At 38.5% G+C, this 19,477-nt stretch overlaps 1 protein-coding gene across 3 annotated transcripts in view; it reads left to right on the top strand.

Annotated features, from left to right (window-relative positions):
* LOC128694123 (ER degradation-enhancing alpha-mannosidase-like protein 1) overlaps positions 1-19,477 on the top strand; it is a 137,179-nt gene that overhangs the window by 20,028 nt on the left and 97,674 nt on the right. For 2 of the 3 annotated variants that reach the window (XM_070080498.1, XM_070080488.1), the window contains exon 2: positions 6,216-6,392. The exons of the other annotated variant lie outside the window; for it this stretch is intronic. In XM_070080498.1, coding sequence (XP_069936599.1) covers positions 6,216-6,392 — 177 coding nt within the window. The remainder of the gene's footprint in view (positions 1-6,215; positions 6,393-19,477) is intronic. 3 annotated transcript variants of the gene reach the window in all.

Below are 19,477 nucleotides of genomic sequence, written 5' to 3'. Positions count from 1 at the left end.
CAACAGACTTATCCCCCTAAAATTTTTGCGCTCTCTTTTGTCCCCTTTGCCTTTATACAAAGGAACTATGCATGCTCTCTGCCAATCCCTAGGTACCTTTCCCTCTTCCATACATTTATTAAATAATAGCACCAACCACTCCAAAACTATATCCCCACCTGCTTTTAACATTTCTATCTTTATCCCATCAATCCCAGCTGCCTTACCCCCTTTCATTTTACCTACTGCCTCACGAACTTCCCCCACACTCACAACTGGCTCTTCCTCACTCCTACAAGATGTTATTCCTCCTTGCCCTATACACGAAATCACAGCTTCCCTATCTTCATCAACATTTAACAATTCCTCAAAATATTCCCTCCATCTTCCCAATACCTCTAACTCTCCATTTAATAACTCTCCTCTTCTATTTTTAACTGACAAATCCATTTGTTCTCTAGGCTTCCTTAACTTATTAATCTCACTCCAAAACTTTTTCTTATTTTCAACAAAATTTGTTGATAACATCTCACCCACTCTCTCATTTGCTCTCTTTTTACATTGCTTCACCACTCTCTTAACCTCTCTCTTTTTCTCCATATACTCTTCCCTCCTTGCATCACTTCTACTTTGTAAAAACTTCTCATATGCTAACATTTTCTCCCTTACTGCTCTCTTTACATTATCATTCCACCAATCGCTCCTCTTCCCTCCCGCACCCACTTTCCTGTAACCACAAACTTCTGCTGAACACTCTAACACTACATTTTTAAACCTACCCCATACCTCTTCGACCCCATTGCCTATGCTCACATTAGCCCATCTATCCTCCAATAGCTGTTTATATCATACCCTAACTGCCTCCTCTTTTAGTTTATAAACCTTCACCTCTCTCTTCCCTGATGCTTCTATTCTCCTTGTACCCCATCTACCTTTTACTCTCAGTGTAGCTACAACTAGAAAGTGATCTGATATTTCTGTGGCCCCTCTATAAACATGTACATCCTGAAGTCTACTCAACAGTCTTTTATCTACAAATACATAATCCAACAAACTACTGTCATTTTGCCCTACATCATATCTTGTATACTTATGTATCCTCTTTTTCTTAAAATATTTATTACCTATAACTAAACCCCTTTCTATACAAAGTTCAATCAAAGGGCTCCCATTATCATTTACACCTGGCACCCCAAACTTACCTATCACTCCCTCTCTAAAAGTTTCTCCTACTTTAGCATTCAGATCCCCTACCACAATTACTCTCTCACTTGGTTCAAAGGCTCCTATACATTCACTTAACATCTCCCAAAATCTCTCTCTCTCCTCTACATTCCTCTCTTCTCCAGGTGCATACACGCTTATTATGACCCACTTTTCACATCCAACCTTTACTTTAATCCACATAATTCTTGAATTTACACATTCATATTCTCTTTTCTCCTTCCATAACTGATCCTTCAACATTACTGCTACCCCTTCGTTTGCTCTAACTCTCTCAGATACTCCAGATTTAATCCCATTTATTTCCCCCCTACATGAAAACGTCGTAAATTGTACTAAATATATACATGTTATGCTTTAATAACATGTATGTTATTAAATACCACAGACTCCACCACTGCCTCCACCAATGCCTCCACCACTTCCTCAACCACTGCGAGTCCCTACTACCCTCCCTCCAACCCCCGCAACTGGCAGCCAGCCCTCCCACCACTCAGTGTGGTGAGTGTTTTGTTTGTTCATTATTTGCTATTATTAAACTACAGTATAAATAATGTAAACCCATTCATGACTGCATATTGGAATGGCTATTTGAACAGGTATTGGACGGTGACATCATGTGTTTACTCTTGAACACAGCAAAGAATCAAACATTTCTGCTACTGCTAATAATAACAATAGTAATAATAATAATAATAATAATAATAATAATAATGCGATATAACAAATCCATTGAAACCTCTACCTTTCCTACAGTTCTCAAAATAGCAAGGGTCACCCCAATCCATAAAGGAGGAGACCACACAGACTTGAATAACTATACGCCAATATCCAACTTACACCCTCTCTCTAAAATCTTTGAAAAATTAATCCATAAGCGTATCTATTCCTACCTCATCTCCCACAACATACTCAACCTTTGTCAATTTGGGTTCAGGCCTAATAAAAATACTAATGATGCTATTATCCACATGCTAGAACATATTTATACAGCAATAGAGAAAAGAGAAGTCCCACTGGGGATCTTCATTGATTTACATATAGCTTTCGATACAGTTGACCACGACTTGCTCCACATAAAATTGTTGCACTATGGTATAAGAGGGTACTCCCTCAACTACCTAAAGTCATACCTCAGCAACAGAAGCCAATACATGTATGTGTACACAAATGGGGCGAACTCTTCCGCACAGCCAATTACAGTTGGTGTCCCATAGGGAAGTGTCCTAGGCCCTCTTCTCTTTCTCATATACATACATAAATGACCTACCAAATGCATCGCAACTACTCAAACCCACACTATTTGCAGATGACACTAAATACGTCTACTCTCACCCGAGCCCAGTCATGCTAGCCAATACTGTAAATACCGAATTACAGAAAATATCAACCTGGATGAGGACCAACAAACTTACTCTAAACATTGACAAAACCTACTACATTCAGTTTGGTAACAGAGCTACAGATGTGTCTCTTAACATAATGATAAATGGATCACCTATCACAAAATGCACAGAGGGTAAATTCTTAGGAATCCACCTTGATAATAGACTCAAATTTCAAACACATATACTACAAATTTCCCCCAAAAATTTCCAAGACCGTAGGCATACTATCGAAGATACGATACTATGTTCCACAGTCAGCCCTCCTGGCCCTATATCACTCACTTATTTACCCCTATCTCACCTATGGAATTTGTGCATGGGGCTCAACAACAATAAACCATCTCAGACCACTAATCACCCAACAAAAGGCTGCAGTCAGAATGATAACAAATTCCCACTACAGACAGCACACTCCACCAATATTCAAAACTCTAAACCTACTCACAATACAAAACATCCATACTTATTACTGCACCTACTACATACATAGAACACTAAACTCTGACATAAACACTCCCCTCAAACATCTCCTTACCAACCTCAACAGAACACATGACCATAACACAAGGCACAGATCACTCTTTGATGTTCCTCGTGTCCATCTCACGCTATGCAAAAACTCAATGCACATAAAAGGCCCTAAAATCTGGAATTCATTACCTGTGAATATAAAAGAAACACTGTCTGTTTATGAATTCAAGTCTCTTCTCAAAAATCACTTACTCACCCACAATTAAATACAGTGGAACCTCAAAAATCGAACTGCTCCCAACACAACCAATTATGTAAGTGTATTTTTGTAAGTGCTTTTATAAGTGTATTTTTGAGGGTCTGAAATGGACTAATCTAATTTACATTATTCCTGATGGGAATAAATTCATTCGGTAAAGGCACTCGAACAGCCTTCTGGACTGAAGAAAGTTCGATATTTGAGGTTCCACTGTAAATACTGAATAATTGTATCTCATATATGTATCTCATTATTGTATCTCATAAATGTCAACCTGTGACCCAATCAAACTTTGTTACTATTTAACTTCATTACCTAACAGAATACTCCATTCTACTGATTACACAGCAACACAGTAAATGACCATATGACCTGTGTTTGTAATACTCATTTGTACTAAATTGTTATCTGTTTCACAATAATTTTTGTATCACTGAATATATCATTGCTTAGTTAATCTTAAGTTAATTTTAAGCCTGCCCATAATGCTCTGCATACAAGGGGCTTTGGCATGCTGCACTTTAAAAATTGTATTTCTTGTACTTCTCTGTATCATGTTCAAATTAATAAATAAATAAACAAATAAATAAATTGTACAAAAATACGAGGGAGTGGTTGACACATCATCAGTGTGGCTTTGTTTATGCTGGAGTGAACATTAGTCTCCCTGCTCTTCCAAACATTTCACAAAAATTCAGCAGTTGAGGCAGTGGTATTTAATAACATATATGTTATAAATAATAATAGTACATATTATTAATAACATGTATGTTATTAAATACCACTGCCTCAACCGCTGCCTCAACCGCTGCCTCAACCACTGCCTCAGTCGCTTCCTCAACAGCTGCCTCAACCACTGCCTCAACAGCAGCCTCAACAGCTGCCTCACCCACTGCCTCAATCGCTGCCTCAACAGCTGCCTCAACCACTGCCTCAATCGCTGCCTCAACAGCTGCCTCAACAGCTGCCTCACCCACTGCTGCAATCGCTGCCTTAATTGCTGCCTCAACCACTGCCTCTACCACTCCAGTCGCACTCAATCTACAAGCACCAAACACAATGAATTATTGTGAAATGTTTGGAAGAGCAGGGAGACTAATGTTCACTCTAGCATAAACAAAGGCACACCGACGATGTGTCAACCACTCCCTAGTATTTTTGTACAATTTCCTTCTTCAATTATATCGTATTTATTATTATTATTATTATTATTATTATTATTATTATTATTATTATTATTATTATTATTATTATTATTATTACTATTGTTATTATTAGCAGTAGCAGAAATGTTTGATTCTTTGCTGTGTTCAAGAGTAAACACATGTCACCGTCCAATACCTGTCCGAATAGCCATTTCAATATGCAGTCATGAATGGGTTTACATTATTTATACTGTAGTTTAATAGCAAATAATGAAAAAACAAAACACTCTCCACACTGAGTGGTGGGAGGGCTGGCTGCCAGTTGCGGGGGTCGGTGGGAGGGTAGTAGGGACTCGCAGGTGGCGGGAAACTTAAATATGATTTGGCGGCTGGGAATTTGGTGGCTGGGAATTTGGCGGTTGGGAATTCGCGAATGTGTGAAGCCCGCGAAAGCTGAAAACGTAAATGTTGAGGGAGACCTGTATCTCTTTCTTCATTTCAATAGTCATTAGCACCCTTGGTCTCGATGGGTTGGCACTAGAAGCTTTCTTGGGGCCCATGGTGACTTATTTTGCAGAAACAAGCACCAAAAACAGTGATAATATGGATAATATGGAATGTACCGAATGTATCCTTAGATGCGCGCACACTGGCTGGCTTGTAAACACTGGCACACACGGGGCAGTTCAGGCCACACGTGGACACATCTTGTACGAATCGTATCGCATACCGGGTTTTGTAACGGATTTATAGGATACCGGATTTATCGGATACCGGATTTATCGGATACCGGATTTATCGGATACCGGATTTATTGGATACTGGATTTATCGGATACCGATGACTTCGCGAACCGGGGGTCCACTGTATAATATAGAAAAATAGTAATAAACAACATTTTATATTGTTCGTTTGTGTAAACATGTTTTGTAAACAATATAATGACAGCAGTGTTTGTGCAATTATTGTGTAGTATAGAAAGAGTGAATATATACAAAATAGTCCTTATATTGGTCTTACAGGCCATAAAAGTTACTTGAAAAGAAAAAATATTAAAAAATAATAGAAAAAAGTAGAAAAAAAAAAACAAAATAAATGATTACCGGTTGACCAGCAGTCGGCGATGTTGCCTTAGGTGGTTCAGTTTCCGTCAACTTCACGCCTCCATATCTCGGTAAGTATTGATGGCAAAAAAAAAATTTGTTTAGCCTATAACATTTGAAAAAAAACTATAATTTTTTTCAAATATTTTTCGACCCTGAGAACAAGTCTGGGAGAGGGCCTGTCAACCCTCAAAGGGTTCAGCAGCACTACAGAAGGAATGCTAGTGAAATAGCTATGAGTTTGGTAGACTGGAACAATGGAATAGGCCAAAAATAGTGCATAAATTGGGTGAAATTGCCGATGAGTAAATATCGCCGTTGGGTTAAATGTATTCTAACCTAACCACTCTGTAATCCGGCAAAGTCACTAATCCGGCACCCTACAGGTCCCGATGATACCGGATTAGTGATGGCCGACCTGTACCAATATACACACTTTTTACCAAAAGGAGATCTATTGTACTTTAATAATTTAGAGAATGTCTGTTAGTATACCTGAGCTTTCTTGCTTATTGATTTTTTTTATATGCCATAATCAGAATTTTTTGAAGTTTATAAAATAGGGAAAGACTTACCTAATTTAAAAATTTAGTAAATAAATTTTGAAAAGCAACTTAGTTGGTTGATAGCTTTATTTTTTCTTCAGGTCCAATATCAACATCAATGACATCCTTGGAGATTATTCTTTGACATTGATTGATGCTTTAGATACACTTGCTATTCTTGGTGATGCAGAAGAATTCCGTAAAGCTGTGAAGCTAGTCATTGAAAATGTTAGCTTTGATAAGAACTCAACAGTGCAGGTCTTCGAGGCTAATATCAGGTAAGGTCTAAAATTTTATGGCCATAGTATTTCATAAACTTTTGAATGAAATGCACTATGAATCTTTTCAGGATAGTTACTTCTATTTACAGTAATTTGTCTGCAGTGGAAATTAAAAGTAAAAATAAGCCTTAGTATTAATGTGATGTCTCTAAAATTAGTTTAGCCATATTTGCTAAATTATTCTTTCTGGAAACACCATTACTTTGAGGGAGTGGTATCATGTCAGTTCATCTTCCTGGTATTTCAGTCACTGTAAAGTGTCAAGCCAGTTTTCACTGGGAAGTAGGTTTGAATCTTTTCTCCGTAAGCCATGCGTGTCATTCATGATGACTAGTACTGGTATTAACCTTGGTAATAAATACTGCCAGGTTGGTTTAGAAAGACACATAAGTAAACACTATGACATATTTATTAGAAAACATTTCAGTCCTGGGACCTTGATCACTTCTAACATACAGAGGTAGAAAGACTAGTATTGCCTGAAGCAAGGAGCTACTAATGCTTCATCCTATACCATTTACTAAGAAAAGAAAAAAGAAGATTTTTTTTTAAATATATCTGAAGAGAAGTTGCAGAGATTGGTGGATGAATTTGGTAGGGAGTGCAAAAGAAGAAAATTAAAGGTGAATACAGGAAAGAGTAAGGTTATGAGGATAACAAAAAGATTAGGTGATGAAAGATTGGATATCAGATTGGAGGGAGAGAGTATGGAGGAGGTGAATGTATTCAGATATTTGGGAGTGGACGTGTCAGCAGATGGGTCTATGAAAGATGAAGTGAATCATAGAATTGATGAGGGGAAAAGGGTGAGTGGTGCACTTAGGAGTCTGTGGAGACAAAGAACTTTGTCCTTGGAGGCAAAGAGGGGAATGTATGAGAGTATAGTTTTACCAATGCTCTTATATGGGTGTGAAGCATGGGTGATGAATGTTGCAGCGAGGAGAAGGCTGGAGGCAGTGGAGATGTCATGTCTGAGGGCAATGTGTGGTGTGAATATAATGCAGAGAATTCGTAGTTTGGAAGTTAGGAGGAGGTGCGGGATTACCAAAACTGTTTTCCAGAGGGCTGAGGAAGGGTTGTTGAGGTGGTTCGGACATGTAGAGAGAATGGAGTGAAACAGAATGACTTCAAGAGTGTATCAGTCTGTAGTGGAAGGAAGGTGGGGTAGGGGTCGGCCTAGGAAAGGTTGGAGGGACGGGGTAAAGGAGGTTTTGTGTGCGAGGGGCTTGGACTTCCAGCAGGCATGCGTGAGCGTGTTTGATAGGAGTGAATGGAGACAAATGGTTTTTAATACTTGACGTGCTGTTGGAGTGTGAGCAAAGTAACATTTATGAAGGGGTTCAGGGAAACCGGCAGGCCGGACTTGAGTCCTGGAGATGGGAAGTACAGTGCCTGCACTCTGAAGGAGGGGTGTAAATGTTGCAGTTTAAAAACTGTAGTGTAAAGCACCCTTCTGGCAAGACAGTGATGGAGTGAATGATGGTGAAAGTTTTTCTTTTTCGGGCCACCCTGCCTTGGTGGGAATCGGCCAGTGTGATAATAAAAAAAAAAAAAATCTGGCTTTAGTACAGCTGTTAAGAAAGAAACTCATTGTTAAAAGCTATGAATAAAAAAGAAGTTGGATATTGTAACACTGGGTAGATCAAAGTTAAAAATAACAAACAAACATTTTATTTCCTTGCACAGTATAAAAAAATGTAGTTTGCATGTAATAAAATATTGTTAAGCTAAAAGAAAACCACTAACATGCTGTTCATTTCGGGCAGACTAATACTAATGCTGAATAATAATAACAATTACAAGTTTATTTTAGCATGATACATGTTTGTACAAAGGAGTATAACAATTTGGTGAACATCCCAAAAGCCCCTTTATATGCAGAGCATTTTGAGTAAGCTTAAGACTAGCTTAAGATTACAGTGCTGTAATTTTACATATGGTCGTTAGGTGAGTTACAGTGAATAGAAGAAAATTGAGTATTCAACTAGTTCATGCTTTATGGCTTTAGTAAGTTCGGTAGAGAATAATTACAGTTGTGATATAGTATACATAAAAAATACAGTATTGCAATTTATCATAATTTAAAATAATGAAGTTCAAAGAATTTTAAGTTTGAAGTTATGATTAAACAGTTGAGCAATCATCAAGCACAATTTACAATATGAAGTATTTCAATTTAGCACAATTTTAAACAATGAAATTGAAACAATTTTAAGTTTGAATTAAATGATCAAATAGTTGAGCAATCATAAATTACGTATTTAGAAGTTTTTTGAGTAACTTTTGGGTAACTGGTAAATGTTAAGGAAGGTGTTTTTCTGGTTAATTTTGGGTGATGTGGTGATTTCTAAGTAGGGTCTTAAATTGATTGCAGGCACGGACCTTTTAGTATGTTCTGGCAATGAATTCTAGATCTTCGGGCCCTTTATGTGCAAAGCATTTTTGCATAGGGAGAGATGGACACTAGGGATATTGAAGAGTGATTTGTGCCTTGTATTATGGCTGTGTGTTCTGTTGTAGTTATCAAGGAGGAGTTTGAGAGGAGGGCTAATATTTGAGTATAATGTTCTGTGTGTGTAGTAGGCACAATAATAAGTGCCAATGTTTTGTATGTTAAGCAAGTTAAGGCTCTTAAAAAGTGGTGGAGTGTGCTGTCTTGTGCAGGAGTTGGTAAATAATCAATTGCACTGCAGCTTTTTGTTGGGTTATTAAAGGTTTAAAATTATTTGCTGTGGTTGAGCCCCATGCACAGATACCATAGGTAAGGTAAGGGTAAATGAGAGAGTAGTAAAGAGCAAGAAGAGCTGTTTGGGGTACATAGTACCGTATCTTTGAAAGGATGCCTACTGTTTTGGAGACTTTCTTGGATATTTGCTGTATGTGGATCTGGAATTTGAGACTGTAGTCAAAGTGGAGAGCTAGAAATTTGCCCTCTGTGTATCTTGAAATGGGTGAACCATTTATCAATATGTTTAGCTGTGCATTTGAAGCTCTGTTTCCAAATAGCATGAAGTAGGTTTTGTCTATATTGAGAGTAAGTTTGTTGGTAGTCATCTAAGTAGATATATTTAGTAGTTCATAATTTACATTGTTAGTATAGTTGGGTTTGGGTGAGAGAAGACACAAGTGTCATCTGCAAATAAAATGAGTTTAAGGAGTTTAGATGCGTTTGGGAGGTCATTGACGTAAATGAGAAAGAGAAGTGGGCCAAGGACACTACCCTGTGGGACTCCAACAAGAACACATTGTATAGTGGAGTTTGCACTATTTGTGTATACGTACATACTGGTTTCTGTTGCTAAGATAAGATTTTAAGTAATCGAGAGAGTGTCCTTTGGCCCCATAATGTTCAAGTTTTAAGTGCAATAGGTCATGGTCAACTGTATGAAAAGCTTTTTGTAGGTCTGTGAAAAGTCCCAGAGAATTTCATTTTTTCGAGTGCCAAATATATTAGGTCAAGCATATGTATAATTGCATCATTAGTACTTTTTTTTGTCTAAATCCAAGCTGACAGGGGTTAAGTATGATGTGGGATACTAAGTAGGAGTAGACTTGTTTGTGAATTAATTTTTCGAAGACTTTAGATAGTAGGGGCAAGTTTGATATAGACCTATAGTTGTTCAGTTCAGTCGGATCACTTCCTTTGAGGATCAGGGTGACCCTTGTTGTCTTGAGAATGGATGGGAAGGTGAGAGATTAAATGGATTTGTTAAAAAGAGTTGCAGTAATTGGTGACAACACGTGAGAAACTTTTTTTTATACATGAGTGGTGGAAAGTTATTTAGGTCTCCTGTCTTGTTCTTTAGTGTTTTGAGGATGAACGAGATTTCCGTAGGGTTTGTTGGGGTTAGAAGTAGAGTATTTGGGTTGTTACCAGTGAGGTAGTCTTTTGGCTGAATGTTTGAGTTTTGGATTTTGCTTGCTAGCTTTGTTCCTGCAGTCTAGAAAAAGACATTAAGTTTGTTGGCAGTATCTGTTGCCTGGAGGAGAGGTTCTTCTCATTTCATTAAGTTAATCACTCTGTTTTGAGACAGCTTTATAGATCCTAGAATTTCAGATAGGTTTTTCCAGGTCTTTTTCATATCACTATCAATAGTATTGTCATGAAATCAGTTTTCGTAATACAGTTTTTTTGACCTTATTAGATTAGTTAGTATTGATGAGTAAAGTTTTGTCAAATCATTTGCTATTAGACCCATTCTGTACTTTTTTCACATAGATTTTTTTATCAGTAGATTTGAGGATGCTGTTTGTAAGCTAGGAGCTGTTTAGTCTGCTGTGATCTGCTTTGTTTTTATTGGGCAATGCCTGTTATGGAGGGTTTGGGTTTTTTTTGTAAAAAAATATTAATACATTCATCAATATCGAGGTTGACTGCTAGATCACTCTGCCAGTCAATATTATTTAATGCTGAAATAAAGTTATTAACTGATGACTCGTCATGTAGTCGGAATGTGATCATACCTGTGTCCTGGGGCAATTTACATAAATTGGTTATGAGAAAGGTGGGATAGTGGTCAATGATGTTATCTGTGATTATGCCTGCTTTTAATGGGGATAGTGTTTGTCCAGATATGGTCAAGTAATGAGGCACTTGTCTCAGAGAGTCTTGTAGGTTTTGTTATAGTTGGCAGAAGTAAGCAGTTGCTCATAGTGTTTGTGAATTCAGTTACTTGTGGGTTGTGGTCATGGATGAGGTCTATGTTGAAGTCACCTGTAAGTACAGTGGTACCTTGACTTACGAGTGCCCCAACTTACAAGTTTTCCGAGTTACGAGCCATCGCTCGGTCGAGTTTTTGCTTTGAGTTGCAAGCCAAAATCCAAGTTACGAGCGAGTTTCAGATACACTGCCACTAATTGGCAGTGTATCTGAAGTCAAATCCTACTCTGTACCCAGAAGAATGTCAGGCACTTTGTCCCATCCCACATGCTCTTCCAAGACACACTAATCCCAGATTGTAGTGAGGCACCTCATCCCTTGTTTGGTTCTCGTAGAATTCCGGGGAAGAGGTAACCTCCATTTCAACACTCGGAGTTTCTTCAGAAACATTAAGGAAGTCCTCCATGATATTTACCTGCTTCATGGAGGTTAGTAAGTAAGTAAGTAAGTTTATTCAGGTATACACAAATACAGTTACAAAGAATTATCATACATAGCAGCATAATGTGTAGAGAACCTAGGATAACCCAAAAAAGTCAGAGTGACTTATTTCCATTGGGGTCCTTTTACCTTATTATTATAATATAAATGTTATAATATTTTCTTATTATTTTATAATGAAGATAACATCTTATTATCATACTAAAAAGACTATCTACTACACAATTTGACCTTTTATTGTACAGCAATAAAGGAATGGAACAGACTACCCGCACATGTCAAAGCCGGTCACAGCATGAACCAGTTCAAGAAGAGTGCCAAAAGGTGTCTGATGAATGTAGCTACAGAAAGGGAAGGGAATGATTTTCTATTTTTTAGATAACATACGTGTAAATTTTACCTTATTCCTAGTAATGACCCTCGTATTGTAGATAGTCTTATTATGATAATAAGATGTTATCTTCATTATAGAATAATAAGAAAATATTATAACATTTATATTATAATATTTTCATATAGTTGGACTTGAGTCCTGGAAATGGGAAGTACAATGCCTGCGCTTTAAAGGAGGGGTTTGGGATATTTGCAGTTTGGAGGGATATGTTGTGTATCTTTATACGTATATGCTTCTAAACTGTTGTATTCTGAGCACCTCTGCAAAAGCAGTGATAATGTGTGAGTGTGGTGAAAGTGTTGAATGATGATGAATGTATTTTCTTTTTGGGGATTTTCTTTCTTTTTTGGGTCACCCTGCCTCAGTGGGAGATGGCCGACTTGTTGAAAAAAAAAAATAAAATAAGGTAAAAGGACCCCAGTGGGAATAAGTCACTCTGTCTGACTTTTTTGGGTTATCCTAGGTTCTCTACACATATGCTGCTATGTATGATAATTACATGTAACTGTATTTGTGTATACCTGAATAAACTTACTTACTTACTTACTAACCTCCATGAAGCAGGTAAATATCATGGAGGACTTCCTTAATGTTTCTGGAGAAACTCCGAGTGTTGAAATGGAGGTTGCCTCTTCCCCAGATTTCTACGAGAACCAAACAAGGGATGAGGTGCCTCACTACAATCTGGGATTAGTGTGACTTGGAAGAGCATGTGGGATGGGACAAAGTGCCTGACATTCTTCTGGGTACAGAGTAGGATTTGACGTCCTGCCAGATGACTGTGAAACAGAAACCTGTAACTGTTTTGCATGATGGTAGGATTGCTGGTGTCATTTTCTGTCTCATAAACACGCTAGATAACAGGGATATCTTGCTACTCCTACATACACTTTGGTCACACTTCACAGACACGCACATGCATATATATATACATACATCTAGGTTTTTCTCCTTTTTCTAAATAGCTCTTGTTCTTCTTTATTCCTTCTATTATCCATGGGGAAGTGGAAAAGAATCTTTCCTCTGTAAGCCATGCGTGTCGTATGAGGCGACTAAAATGCCGGGAGCGATGGGCTAGTAACCCCTTCTCCTGTAGACTTTACTAAAAAAGAGAAGAAGAAAAACTTTATAAAACTGGGATGCTTAAATGTGCGTGGATGTAGTGCGGATGACAAGAAACAGATGATTGCTGATGTTATGAATGAAAAGAAGTTGGATGTCCTGGCCCTAAACGAAACAAAGCTGAAGGGGGTAGGGGAGTTTCGGTGGGGGGAAATAAACGGGATTAAATCTGGAGTATCTGAGAGAGTTAGAGCTAAGGAAGGGGTAGCAGTAATGTTGAAGGATCAGTTATGGAAGGAGAAAAGAGAATATGAATGTGTAAATTCAAGGATTATGTGGATTAAAGTAAAGGTTGGATGTGAAAAGTGGGTCATAATAAGTGTGTATGCACCTGGAGAAGAGAGGAATGTAGAGGAGAGAGAGAGATTTTGGGAGATGTTAAGTGAATGTATAGGAACCTTTGAACCAAGTGAGAGAGCAATTGTGGTAGGGGACGTGAATGGTAAAGTAGGAGAAACTTTAGAGAGGGTGTGGTAGGTAAGTTTGGGGTGCCAGGTGTAAATGATAATGGGAGCCCTTTGATTGAACTTTGTATAGAAAGGGGTTTAGTTATAGGTAATACATATTTTAAGAAAAAGAGGATAAATAAGTATACAAGATATGATGTAGGGCAAAATGACAGTAGTTTGTTGGATTATGTATTGGTAGATAAAAGACTGTTGAGTAGACTTCAGGATGTACATGTTTATAAAGGGGCCACAGATATATCAGATCACTTCTTAGTTGTAGCTACACTGAGAGTAAAAGGTAGATGGGATACAAGGAGAATAGAAGCATCAGGGAAGAGAGAGGTGAAGGTTTATAAACTAAAAGAGGAGGCAGTTAGGGTAAGATATAAACAGCTATTGGAGGATAGATGGGCAAATGAGAGCATAGGCAATGGGGTCGAAGAGGTATGGGGTAGGTTTAAAAATGTAGTGTTAGAGTGTTCAGCAGAAGTTTGTGGTTACAGGAAAGTGGGTGCGGGAGGGAAGAGGAGCGATTGGTGGAATGATGATGTAAAGAGAGTAGTAAGGGAGAAAAAGTTAGCATATGAGAAGTTTTTACAAAGTAGAAGTGATGCAAGGAGGGAAGAGTATATGGAGAAAAAGAGAGAGGTTAAGAGAGTGGTGAAGCAATGTAAAAAGAGAGCAAATGAGAGAGTGGGTGAGATGTTATCAACAAATTTTGTTGAAAATAAGAAAAAGTTTTGGAGTGAGATTAACAAGTTAAGAAAGCCTAGAGAACAAATGGATTTGTCAGTTAAAAATAGGAGAGGAGAGTTATTAAATGGAGAGTTAGAGGTGTTGGGAAGATGGAAGGAATATTTTGAGGAATTGTTAAATGTTGTTGAAGATAGGGAAGCTATGATTTCGTGTATAGGGCAAGGAGGAATAACATCTTGTAGGAGTGAGGAAGAGCCAGTTGTGAGTGTGGGGGAAGTTCGTGAGGCAGTAGGTAAAATGAAAGGGGGTAAGGCAGCTGGGATTGATGGGATAAAGATAGAAATGTTAAAAGCAGGTGGGGATATAGTTTTGGAGTGGTTCGTGCAATTATTTAATAAATGTATGGATGAGGGTAAGGTACCTAGGGATTGGCAGAGAGCATGCATAGTTCCTTGTATAAATTCAAAGGAGACAAAAGAGAGTGAAAAAATTATAGGGGATAAGTCTGTTGAGTATACCTGGTAAAGTGTATGGTAGAGTTATTATTGAAAGAATTAAGAGTAAGACAGAGAATAGGATAGCAGATGAACAAGGAGGCTTTAGGAAAGGTAGGGGGTGTGTGGACCAGGTGTTTACAGTGAAACATATAAGTGAACAGTATTTAGATAAGGCTAAAGAGGTTTTTGTGGCATTTATGGATTTGGAAAAGGCATATGACAGGGTGGATAGGGGGGCAATGTGGCAGATGTTGCAGGTGTATGGTGTAGGAGGTAGGTTACTGAAAGCAGTGAACAGTTTTTATGAGGATAGTGAGGCTCAAGTTAGAGTATGTAAGAAAGAGGGAGATTATTTCCCAGTAAAAGTAGGCCTTAGACAAGGATGTGTGATGTCACTGTGGTTGTTTAATATATTTATAGATGGGGTTGTAAGAGAAGTAAATGTGAGGGTCTTGGCAAGATGCATGGACTTAAAAGATGAAGAATCACACATAAAGTGGGAGTTGTCACAGTTGCTCTTTGCTGATGACACTGTGCTCTTGGGAGATTCTGAAGAGAAGTTGCAGAGGTTGGTGGATGAATTTGGTAGGGTATACAAAAGAAGAAAATTAAAAGTGAATACAGGAAAGAGTAAGGTTATGAGGATAATGAAAAGATTAGGTGATGAAAGATTGGATATCAGATTGGAGGGAGAGAGTATGGAGGAGGTGAATGTATTCAGATATTTGGGAGTGGACGTGTCAGCGGATGGGTCTATGAAAGATGAGGTGAATCATAGAATTGATGAGGGGAAAAGGGTGAGCAGTGCACTTTGGAGTCTGTGGAGACAAAGAACTTTGTCCTTGGAGGCAAAGAGGGGAATGTATGAGAGTATAGTTTTACCAACACTCTTATATGGGTGTGAAGCATGGGTGATGAATGTTGCAGTGAGGAGAAGGCTGGAGGCAGTGGAGATGTCATGTCTGAGGGCAAATGTGTGGTGTGAATATAATGCAGAGAATTCGTAGTTTGGAAGTTAGGAGGAGGTGCGGGATTACCAAAACTGTTGTCCAGAGGGCTGAGGAAGGGTTGTTGAGGTGGTTCGGACATGTAGAGAGAATGGAGCGAAACAGAATGACTTCACGAGTGTATCAGTCTGTAGTGGAAGGAAGGCGGGGTAGGGGTCGGCCTAGGAAAGGTTGGAGGGAGGGGGTAAAGGAGGTTTTGTGTGCGAGGGGCTTGGGCTTCCAGCGGGCATGCGTGAGCGTGTTTGATAGGAGTGAATGCAGACAAATGGTTTTTAATAATTGACGTGCTGTTGGAGTGTGAGCAAAGTAACATTTATGAAGGGGTTCAGGGAAACCGGCAGGCCGGACATGAGTCCTGGAGATGGGAAGTACAGTGCCTGCACTCTGAAGGAGGGGTGTTAATGTTGCAGTTTCAAAATTGTAATGTAAAGCACCCTTCTGGCAAGACAGTGATGGAGTGAATGATGGTGAAAGTTTTTCTTTTTCGGGCCACCCTGCCTTGGTGGGAATCGGCCAGTGTGTTAATAAAAAAAATAATAAAAGGTGTTTGAAGCCTGGCCAATGACTGTGGGTACTAAAAAGTTGTGCTCTCTCCCCCTAGTACTATGATTGCTTTGGTCCCCAACCTTGACAAAATTGACAGCAAGATATTCTGGACACTGTTTGTGAGCAATTTTATAAACACGATTTAGCTTCAGTTGTTTTACTCTGTCTTCAACATTCAGCATATCCAACTGCTGTAATTCATCCTGGCCTACATGTTCTCTTGGTCCCAGCCCCAGGATGAATCTTCCGATTTTGTTCTGGGTGATTTGTAGTCTATCTTTCAGTTTTTTGCCAAGGCAGAGTACCAAGAAGAGCAAGCGTAATCCATATGGCATTGTATAAGGGCTAGACATAGGGCCCTGTGAGCCTCAGTAGGTAGACACTGTGCTTGTCTATACAGGAACTTCAGTCTGGCATTTGCTTTCTTTACTACACTGTTCCCTATCAATTCTCCTGACATGCATGGGTCAAAGGGGATTCCCAGATGTTTTACTTATGAAACCAAAGTGATGGGCTCCCCATTACACTGGACATTAAAATTATTTACCCTTCTCAGTTTATGTTTCATGCCAAAGAGAATGGCTTCAGTTTTCCCAAGGTGTAATGATAGTTTGTTGTCTACTAACCATTTGCTGCAGAACTCCAGTTCCAGAGTTGAAACATTAGCTATATCTTGTGGGTCTTGACCTGACACTAACAGGGCACTGTCATCTGCATACAGTAGGAGTTTGCACTTGACACTGATAGGCATGTCATTGACATAACATAAGAATAATAAGGGACCCAGAATACTACCTTGGGGAACTCCACATGTTATCGGCAGGGGTTCTGATTCCGTTTTGTTGATTTTGACAATTTGTCTCCTGTTGCTAAGGTAGGACTTAAACCAGTCTACAGAACCTATACACCTTTTGTTATTTTTTTACAGAACCTATACCGATAACTTGAAGTTTCTTACATAATATATTGTGGTTGACAGTATCGAAGGCCTTTTGCAGGTCTAAGGTTACCATACCTATGAGGGTTCCCCTTTGACATTTCAGTTCTCAGGTAATCCATCAGATTAATTAGGGAGGTGTCGGTTGGGTAAGATCTTCTAAAGCCCGATTGATAGCTATGTAGAATGTTGTTGTCATTAAGGTACTTAACTACTTGAGAGTACACCACCCTTTCTAGAGTTTTGGATATTATACCGCGTATACTAGCAGGCCTATAGTTGCTGACATCAGACCTACTATTTTTCTTGAAGATAGGAGTAACTCTGGCCTCCTTGAACCCCTCCGGTACGGTATTAGTGGTGATTGATAGATTTATTATGTGAGCAATAGGGATTGACAGTTCAGAAGCACCATCTTTTAGGAACTTAGACGGGATGTTATCAGGGCCTGTGCTCTTAGTTGGGTTTAACCTGCTTAGTTCTTTTTGAATAAAGTCATGAGATACACTTACTAGTTGACAACTGTTTGGGGTTACCCCTTTATTGGTAAAGTATGTTTGAAACTTATCAGAGTCTGTGCTAAAGGTATTTGATGCAGCTGGTAGTTTACTTACTAGTGTTGATGCAACAGATGTGTAGTAGGAATTAAAGCAATTTGCCACCTTAGATGTTTTGTGGCATACCTCATTATCGATAGTGAGTACTATGTTAGACCTATCTTCTGGCTTATGGCTATACCCCAACTGTTTTAGTTGTTGCTAGAGCTTTCTGGAGTTATGCTTATACTCTTCAATTTTTGAGCAATAGTGCTTTGCCTTTGCTCCTTTTATAAGTCTCTGTACTCTGTTCCTCACCCTTTGGAATTCATTTAGTGCTGCAATATCCTGTCTGTTTGCTTTAAATCTTTTTAGCAGCTGGTCTCTGAATTTCATATTACCTAATATCTTAGTAGTCAAGAGTAAACAAATGACCTCACACGTCTGATACAGGCCAGCTGGTGGGTCTAATATATGTTCACAAATGTGCTGATATTATTTATACAATTATTACAATATTGCATGACAGTAAATCTTCTATTTTTTGGTTTGAATAAAAATTCATTATGTGAATTAAAATCAAAATGTAATTCATTTGTAAAGCCTGAAAACATAACTAATGAACAGAGGAAATGTTAGTTTAGTGCCAGGAATGCCTGCATTGTTTATTCTGGACCCTATTTTGAAATTGGAATATTTTGAACTTTGATAAATTAGACACATGTGCAACTCTTGGGTATCTTTATTGAGGAAACGTTTCGTCACACAGTGGCTTCATCAGTCCATACGTAGGAGAAACTTGAAGAACAGGAGGAGAATGAGGTAATCAGTCCCTCAACCTTGAGTCGATGTGTTCAGTCCATCAATTCAAGATTGATGGAATGAACACATCGACTCAAGGTTGAGGGACTGATTACTTCATTCTCCTCCTGTTCTTCAAGTTTCTCCTACGTATGGACTGATGAAGCCACTGTGTGGCGAAACGTTTCCTCAAACAAGATACTCAAGAGTTGCACATGTGTCTAATTTATCAACATGTAGGTTCTCTGAACCATTCATTTTGAACTTTGCACTAAATTGGCCAAATTACCAATTTCCAATCACTTTATTTTGTAGTTGAAACAGATGAGTTGGCAATTTCTTGTGCTCAATCGATAGAATAGAAGTAATACTAGTGAAATAGATAAGAATTTGGTTGACTGGAGTAAGGTAATTGGCCTAAAATGGGAGTCAAAGTCGGCAAAATCGCCGATGCGTAAATATCGCTGACACATCAAAATTCGCGAGAGCATAATTTCGTCAATTTTCCATCAAAGTTTGTACTTTTTGTTTTATTACCTTTAGAAAAAGATTCTCGATCATTTCATAAGAAAAAATAACAATAATTTTTGAAAATTCTTGGACACTGGTGTGCACTTTTGAAATTGGACGTTTGGACCCTGAAAGGGTTGAGGATTATAGTGGCATACACAGTGTGATAAGGCATGGTGAAGCTGAAAAATTCCAACCCCAATAAGTGTTTAATTGTGACGAAACAGGCCTGTTCTGGAAGAAAATGCCAGTCAGGACCTACATTACTCAGAAGGAAAAGGCACTCCCAGGACACAAGCGTATGAAAGACAGGCTAACTCTCATGTTTTCTTGTAATGCTAGTGGGGATTGCAAAGTGAAGCCTTTACTCATGTATCTGAAAATCCCAGAGTGTTCAAGAAAAACAGTGTCTTATCACTCATCACTACATCTTCAATAAAGGTAAGTGTCATTTATTCTTCATTTAGTACAGTATATTGTGCATGT

This window comes from Cherax quadricarinatus, chromosome 6, assembly GCF_038502225.1.
Source record: "Cherax quadricarinatus isolate ZL_2023a chromosome 6, ASM3850222v1, whole genome shotgun sequence".
NCBI classification, from domain to species: domain Eukaryota; kingdom Metazoa; phylum Arthropoda; class Malacostraca; order Decapoda; family Parastacidae; genus Cherax; species Cherax quadricarinatus.
Note: the sequence above shows the minus strand (reverse complement) of the source record. Positions and strands in the feature narration are given on the sequence as shown.